The sequence below is a fragment of the Meleagris gallopavo genome, chromosome 16 (assembly GCF_000146605.3).
Source record: "Meleagris gallopavo isolate NT-WF06-2002-E0010 breed Aviagen turkey brand Nicholas breeding stock chromosome 16, Turkey_5.1, whole genome shotgun sequence".
NCBI lineage: Eukaryota > Metazoa > Chordata > Aves > Galliformes > Phasianidae > Meleagris > Meleagris gallopavo.
In genome coordinates this window covers 10,356,242-10,364,602 of record NC_015026.2, presented here as the reverse complement: position 1 = coordinate 10,364,602, position 8,361 = coordinate 10,356,242, and the positions used below count along the sequence as shown (strand labels likewise).

General features: G+C 50.1%; 1 protein-coding gene across 1 annotated transcript; it reads left to right on the top strand.

Annotated features, from left to right (window-relative positions):
- Positions 1 to 441: 441 nt before the first annotated feature.
- On the top strand, positions 442 to 3,208 carry LOC104913500 (galanin receptor type 1-like). Its single transcript, XM_010719846.2, has one exon. The coding sequence runs from the start codon at positions 442 to 444 to the stop codon at positions 1,768 to 1,770; it is 1,329 nt and encodes a 442-aa protein (XP_010718148.1). The 3' UTR covers positions 1,771 to 3,208.
- Positions 3,209 to 8,361: the final 5,153 nt, after the last annotated feature.

The following is an 8,361-nucleotide window of genomic DNA, read 5'->3' as shown; positions in this document are numbered from 1 at the left end:
GTGGGACCGGGGCAGAACCGGGAGGGGGGAACCGGGAGAATCGCGAGGCAGCGGGATCAGCTCGTGTTCGGGGCCGGTAGCGCGGGGCATGCAACTTTGCCGGGAGGACGGGGGGGTACGGGTGTGGCTGGGGCTGCTCCCGGGGGGATGCTGTGCCCTCCGTCCTCGTCCCGTCCCCCTGCGGCCAAGCACGGAGCCGGTGCCCGCAGAGATGTGCTGCACTGCCCGGGCCGCCCGCTGATAGCCGCGGCTCAACTAAGTTACCGAGAAGCCATTTCCGACAGGCAGTTTCCCCGGGAAAGGAAAATATCGGGGCAGCAGCTCGCTCTCACCCCTTTTCTATTCACCCTCTCTTGCAGGCGTGGTCCCAGGTAGATATGGCCGGAGCGCTCAGAGCAGTGTGGCAGACTCTGCCCTGTTAGCCCCCGGGGAGGCTCAGCCATGAATTCCTCTCCCCCCACCCCCGGTGTTCACCCCAGCCTGCTCCAATTGGGGCAGGAGGAGAACCAGACCCAGAGTGGGTTCTGGAATGGAAGCCAGGAGCTGGGCTGGGAAGAGCTGGAGGAGATGCTGTTCCTATTTGCCAAGGAGCCCATCACCATCAGCCTGACAGCCATGTACGTCGTGTCCTTCGTGGTGGGCTTTGTGGGGAACATCATGTCCATCAGGGTGCTGACACGGAAACGCCGGAGCCAGATGTCCAGCCTGAGTGCCACCCGCAGCCTCCTCATCAACCTGGCGGTGTGTGACCTCATGGTGGTGTGTGTCTGCATGCCCATCACCGTGGGCAACCTCATCTACAAAGCCTGGGTGTATGGGGACTTCCTCTGCCGGGCTGTGCCCTTCATCCAGGCTGTTTCCGTCTCTGCCAGCGTTCTCAGCCTGACTGTCATCAGCGTGAACCGGTACTACAGTGTGCACAACCCACTCAATGCCCGCTCCTTCTTCACCCAGAAGAGGATCCTCAGTGCCATCCTGGTGGTGTGGTTGCTGTCCTCAGGAATATGCATGCCCCTCATCTTCATGAACAGACGGGATGAGATTGGGGTAGTGGAGGGCTTGCCCCTGGTGTTCTCCATCTGCAGGGAGATTTGGCCTCAGGAGAGGCTCAAGCAAGCCTATAACTTTCTGCTTTTCTGTGCCCTCTACTGCCTGCCGGTCCTGTTCAATATGGTCATCTGCTTCCTGACAGTACGCCGGCTGTGGAGCCGCAGCAGCCAGCTGAAGGAGAGCAGTGCCCTGAACCGCTCACTGCCAGCCTCCAGGCTGAAGATTCGCAAGAAGGTAGCCCAGATGGTGGTGGCCCTGGTCCTGCTGTTTGCCATCTCTTGGCTGCCCGTCTACCTGATGGACATCTGGATCGATTTCAATATCCCCAAGTCTTTGCAGGATGTGACTCCATCTCCTTGGATCCTGCAGCTCAGACCTTTTGCCCAGTGGCTTGGCCTCAACAATTCCAGCCTCAACCCTATATGCTATTGTTTTGTTGGGAACCTCTATAGATCAGCCAAGGAAATGAAGAGCAAATACCACCAAAGAATGATCTCTCTCTTTAACTTCTCTCTGTCCGAAGGGACAACCCGTTCCTCAGTCCCAGAGCTGTTCTCTTACCAGAGCCCAATGGAGCTTGCAAGGAAAGGATGCTCTGCCACACCTACCATAGGCAGGAGGGCCCGTGGAGACCCTGGCACTAAGAACAAGCGTGGACACTTGAAGTCTTGCCAGCACCCACCTCTGAACACTGTCTCCAGTGAGAACACTTCCTTATGATTCTGCTCAGGAAGTGCACCTCATTTCCTCCTCTGCACTTAAGGACTCTTAAAAGGTCTTTATGAACCAAATACGTTAATGACAGGAAAAAAAACTTTCTTCTAAGCACTCCCACCACCAGCTCAAAAATCCAGACAGGGAAAGAAGAGAAGATGTGGAAAATATAACATATTTTAATTCAGATCAAGTTTTAAGACAAACAATTTTCACTGGGGACAACCAGCTGCACAACATGTTGCCCAACAGGCAGAGCAGCTCCCTGACGGGGAGGCTCTCCTCTGCAGCTTCATCTCCGAATGTAACAGCAGAGCCATTGGGATGCAGCAGCAATTTGACTGCTTGCTGCTGCTTGTCCTGCGCTGATAGCAAACAGCCAATACAGGCACTCTGATGCAAAGATGTCAGCTGTCATCACAAATAGTGAAGAAACGCTAGGAACAGTATCGTAAAAAAATTAGTGGGGGATTTCACACACTTTATCACTTTGGATTTCATTGCCTGACCATATTGTTTCACTACACCATACAAATAAATTCTCCTGATGTGAAGAGATGGTGCCAGAAGTGCTGAAGCAACCATTGCCACATCCACTTTGGAAATTCAGAAGGGAGAATATGGCCTTGGAGGTGATGTAGAAAATGCAGTAAGAAAATATTTGTTGGGTATCAGCTCTCTTTTTCTTACAGTTATGTTTCCTGTGCACGGAGTGGAAAGAACTGGGCTTCTATTAACATGATTTGCACTTGAAAAACCAGCTCTTTCTTAGCTGTGTCCATACCAAACAAAGTCATTGGCATGTGAAAATAAAAATAGGAAGTGTTTTATAGCTAATAAAATCAGAAGCAAATAATGCAATGCTATTCGTCTGGGAAGGAGAGAATCAAAGTGCTTTCTCTCTCCGAGGATCAGAAGTAGGTTAAAACCTATTTCTTCCATCATGTCTTTTGAAAGAGGTCTTCGTAAATAAATGTTATATTTTTTATTATGTTAGCACTGAAAAACCTCACTAAAGCTTAGGAAACTTATTGCAATGAACGCCTGTATTTGTAAGGAAAGATTTCTCCCAAAGATCTCGGAATGGAAACACACCAGACCAGGCAACAGGTGAGAGGGAAAAGCAGCAAGCTGTGACCCACAAGGATGGAAGGAACACAGGTCAGCCCCTGCTCTGTGTCTGCACGGGGCTGTGCATGAGGGGCTGTGGAAACATCGGTGCCACGGTGCTGAGCTCCGGGTGGGAGCTGCAGGGAGAAGGCATTGGGCAGCCCAGGATGGGGTCTGCATCTATGGGACTTTGGAAGATCGTGAGCTGAACAATGGAATGATGTCTGGGGAAATAGAGGTCACAAAGTATATCCTCCTGCCTTTTAGGGCACTTTTTGCTCACACAAAAGAATAAAATAATAGAGGTCAAATATAGCCATGCTTGACAGCAGGATTTCCACCTTTTTAATGATTGTTAACAAACATTTTATGTTGCTAATTATCTGCTCAGAAAACAAGAGATTCCTTTTAAATGCAGCACCATCTGCAATTTGTATTCCCTCTTTGTGTGAAGGAGAAAGAAATTACAACAGCCAGCTTTACTTTGCGTGAGGAATGTCTTTTATGTGTTCTGGCAGATGAGATCATCTGCATTTCTGCAGGTGATATAGGAGCATACCCCCTGCTCGGTGTCTTAGCAGCTGTGGAGGAAAACCTGTGAAGATTTTATTTCCTCTTTCAAGGCACATTTTTAGGGCTGGCACAATGTGCTGGGCTGAGGAGCACTGTCAGCTTGCTGCAGATGTCTGCTGCCCACAGACCAGATGTGACGGCGCTGAGACCTCCCCACTTTGCCCTGACCAACGTGTTTAATCCTGTCCTGAATAAATTGCAATGAAAGGGACATGGAAATGCTGGCCCGGCTGCATCCTACATGGCAGGCAGCTCTGAGGATGGCTGGATCAAATGATGCCATCAGAGAGGCAAGAAACCCACACTGACAAAGCTTCCCGTTGGAACTTTATTGCTCCTTCAGCTCATGAGCTGTCTCCTGAGTCCCACCCTGGAGGTCCCTCTGCCCTCCATAGAGACCCAGTGGGGCTGTAGGTTCTCCTGAAGGTTCCTGTGCCTTTTCCTCCTGACAGCAAATGCCCAGGCCTTTTTCCAACCACACAGACCTCCAAGACACACCGTGACAAATACCCCTCCTGCTGCACAGGGTTATATCTTCACACTCTTCAATGTACTGTTTTTCAGTCTCGTTCAGTGTTCATTTTCCTATAATAAAGACAAACTGCTCAGTTGAACTCCTCTTGGTCTCCGTCTGTCACCCTTTCTCCAGCTGCTTCTCCCCTGTTTGCTCTGCAGAGAAATGTCCCCACACCCTTCCACTGTCAGTTTCTCCCAGTCTGTTTCCTATTCCCTTCTCTGATTCCAATCCTGGTGCAATCTACCCCTTTGTGCAGAACCACCCATTGCTCAAAGAGCCCTGGCTCCTTTTACCCAGCAGCTGCCAGGTAGTGATGGATTTTGGCCGTTGTCACCTTGGGTAAATGAGGAGTGGTGACGTCAATGCAAAAGGCACTGCATCCTGGAGCAGCTCTGATGGTGATTCCATTAACCTGAGCCAGGCTGTGCAGCACAGCAGTGCCTGTGTGTCTCACATGGGCTGAAATCTCTGCTTCTTGGGAATCAACTTCCCCTCACACTCCAACTGATAAAACACCTTATGTTTATGCCCAAAAAGACGTGGAGGGTGCTCCAGGCCGTGCAAGCACCTCGTTCTGGATGTACTCATAGGCATTCAAGGTCTCGTGGCCCTTTGGGGAATGGGAGCAGACACAGGTCTGGGTGGTGAACGAGGATGGTTTCCTCAAAGGAGCCCAAGGCAAAAGCCTCACACTTGGTGTGCGGTTGAGGAAATGTGTTTCTCTCTAAATGCACCCAGACAGACTGGAAATGGGAATTTTGAGATATCTTGAAGACAGCGTTTTCCCTCAGCAATGCTGCTAATGCATCTCAGTCCCACTCTTACCCCCATGGGTCCTCCCTTTCCTCTTTGCCATCCCAGTCAATACAAGCATTTTACCACTCCACCAAAATAGCATATTTAAAACAGCTTCACTTGAATCCTTTTACTGCTGTATGGACTTAGAGATAGCCACTATTTGCTAGCTCTCACTGGGAATATCCCGTGGTCTCCTCTTGTACTGTCAGTATTGTCTCAATAATGCTATGGATTTATTCTCCGCCTGTGAACCACTGGAGAGAGAAATAAATAAACAGAGCCTTTCATATGAGGCATCACAGAGGCATGTAAAATCATGACTGGTATGTAGCACTCATATGGAGAATGATGAATCACTCCTTATAATCATACACCCCAGGAAGCCAGTGAAATGATGAGATGCAGAAAGGCAAGGCAGCCCCTCGTGCCCCGCTGCCAGCAGGGCATGTGCTGAGTTAGGAGCAATGTGAGGGGCTCAAGAGGAGACAGGAGAGTTCCCAGCAAAAAGGGCCGTCGGGGGCTATGAGAAGCAGTAATGCAGTATGTGGCAGAAAAGGTGCTGTGTCCATAAGCTATAACTTTCATTCTAAGTCCTTCCCAACACTGCTCCTGACTTAGCATGGGAAGCAGGATGCAGGGCTCCCTGCAAGTTAGGATCATAGAATCAGAAAGGTTGGAAAAGATCTCTGAGATCATCTAGTCCAGCCATCAACCCATCACCACCATGCCCAGGGCTGGACCATTCCCTACAGTTGCTTCTACATCCCTATGCAAAGTATATATATATGTAAAAAAAGACCTACATTAATCTGAGTCCTGTTTTAAAGAGCAGAGGCTGATTTCAGATCAGGCATAAATTGGTCGAGAGTAAAACTTCCCAGGACACAAGCACCCGGAGGTAGGACACGTTCTTGCTGACACAACACTGAGAAATGCTCACACAGCCACTTGCAGAACAGCACCCGAGGAGTCCCAGCAGACACACACAGTGCCTTCTCCAATGCAACAAACCAGCAACAGCAGCTCCAGCCTGCTTTTAGCTTTCATCAGCCCTCCTGGGGGCTCAGCGCTTTGTTGCAACAATCCTGAGCATCCCAGAGAGAAGAATTTCCTCTGAAGGGAAACTCCTGCCTGTTGGTGCCTTGCATATACCCTTTTTAATAAGGGCGGTGAGGCAGTGGCACAGGGTGCCCAGAAAGGGGATGGTGCCCCATCTATGGAGACACCCAAGGTTGGGCAGGATGGGGCTCTGAGCACCTGATGGAGCTGTGGGTGTCCCGGTTCATTGAAGGGCAGTTGGAGTAGATAGCCTTTAAAGGTCCCTTCCAACTCAAACCATTCTGTGATTCTATGATTCTATCACATGTACTGATGTTGGGACTCAACATAGGTTGGAATCTGGCTGTTGAGTTATCCACACCACCGGCAGCCCCAGGCACAGCTCCACTGCCTCCTTCCACACCACAGCACCTCCCATACACCAACACCTGGGCTGTCCTGGCTCAAAATAACTAAAGGAATGGGGAGAGCACAGGAGATGTGTGCTTTTCCAGCACGCTGCAATGTCCTTGTTGTGGACAGTGGAAGTTTTCCAGGGAAATTCAGTGCAGCTCAGTTAACCTCTGTGATTATATTCAGCATAAAAATAAGTCCTGGAGACTGCTGGAAAAACAAATGAGAGCGACTGTGAGCAGGCACAGCTAAGGAGACCACTTCAGCCCTGCAGGAAAGAGGCAGCACACACAGCAGCGCTGCTTGACTGGCAGACACAGGGCTCGTGGAAGGCTCTCCAAACTCTATAGAAATGAATGGTGAGGTCAGTCCTGGGCATAGGGGCTGCAGTGGGTGCTTCTTCCACTTGCTGAAGGCCTTCAGGCAAAGCCCCAGCACTCAGAGCCAACACGAGGCCATGCGAGGTCAGCACAGCACTGCTGCTGCTCCCAGTCATCCCTTACAGCCCACAGCAGTGGCTCCATGTGCCCTAATTTAGGGACTGCACTCTTAGCTTCAGTCAGGTGGGAAAACCTGATTTGGGGCAGAGGGCAAAGCAAACATTCTATCTGGAGAGGAAAGGATGGTGCTTTCTGCCTTACAGGGTACCGCTGGCTAAAGGTTGTCTCATAACTTTTATTGCATTAATATTTTATTAAAGTAATAATTTAAACAATTATTTCAGCAGTAAGGGTGGATTTAGCACTTGCAAAGAGCATTTTTTGAAGGGAGGAATTCAGAGCAAAGCCCTCCTGCTTGTTGTCTCCGGCTGATGGCTGCAAACCCCCTGAAGCAGTCAGAGCCCACAGTGTGGCTGTGGACGTAGCTCAATGCTGGCAGAGCAGGGGCTTGTTGTCACTGTCTGGGAAGGGGACACGCCATGGAGATGCAGTGTGACTCTTGATTTCAGCTATTTCCTATGCCTGATGTTTTCCTCTTGCACCTTTGCACCCTGAATGGAACCATTGGCTCATGTTGCTAGCTAGGGGAAATGTAACCCAAGGAGAATATATTTTAAAAAATACATATGAAATTTCTGCACTTGAGCTTTGAAAAAATCCAGGGAGGATCAATGTGTCCTCATGTGCCTCACTCTGTCTCTCTGAGTTTTTACGACAACAGGCAGACACTGCAGAGCACAGAACGCCGTGTGCAGGGCAGGATAGAATAGCCAGGCCTCAATCATTCCTTAAGCAGACATACCTTTCCCAATTGCAGCCCTGTGCCGGGCTCTCTGGGTCCGGTCTGCAGAGGAGTGAGCAGGCAGCACTGCTGCTGCTCTGGCTGTACTACAAAGCAGGAGCACCCCGGGGTGTTGGTGCCTGTCTGAGCAGCACCCCCAGCTCCACACCTCCACATCGAGGAGGATGGATGGGTTGAAGCAGCCATTTCGGATCCTCAGCAAGGCTGAGCATGAAGAAGGCAGGGTAACCACAAGCTGGAGATGTCCCAGCACCTCTGGGTGGCTTCACAGCTTGTCCCTGCCCCACGTGCTGCCCACTCTTTGCCTATTTCCATTTTCCACTTGAGGTTTTTGCAGTCAATCACCGCTTTCCTCTCCTCAGCCACTCACTAACAAGACTGGGGCTGATGAATTAAAGATGTGTGCAGAGGGATGTTTAGGCAGATGTAGCCCTCACCTGGTGTATGCGAGGGACGAGCTGTTATTTCGCAGTGTGAGGTAGGAAAAAGTGGGAAAACATCCAGGAAATAACCAAAAGAATAAAAAAGGGAATGTAAGAGAAGCAAATCCAGACAGCGAGATGAAACTATCTTTAAGCAATTACTGGGGAAGAAATAGAGCTGCCAAGGATATTAGAGCTCTCATGCACCTGCTAATCTGTTCTGATAAAGGTCTGACCAGCTCAGCTAAGAACACCATTAAATCTGCAGTAATCGGTGCCAGAGGCAGCCCAAGGGCTCAGCAGCCCCAGGAAGGCCATTTCCAGCAGGGATGTGCACAGCCCACAGCAGGGACGTTCTGCCCACCCCCGGGATGGCATCACATCACCTGCATTTCCTAAGGCTCCATCCAGCACTTCTGAATTCTAACGTTGTTCTTTCGGGATCTGTGTAGCGTAGGGGAAAACAAGAAGTTTCTATGTGGC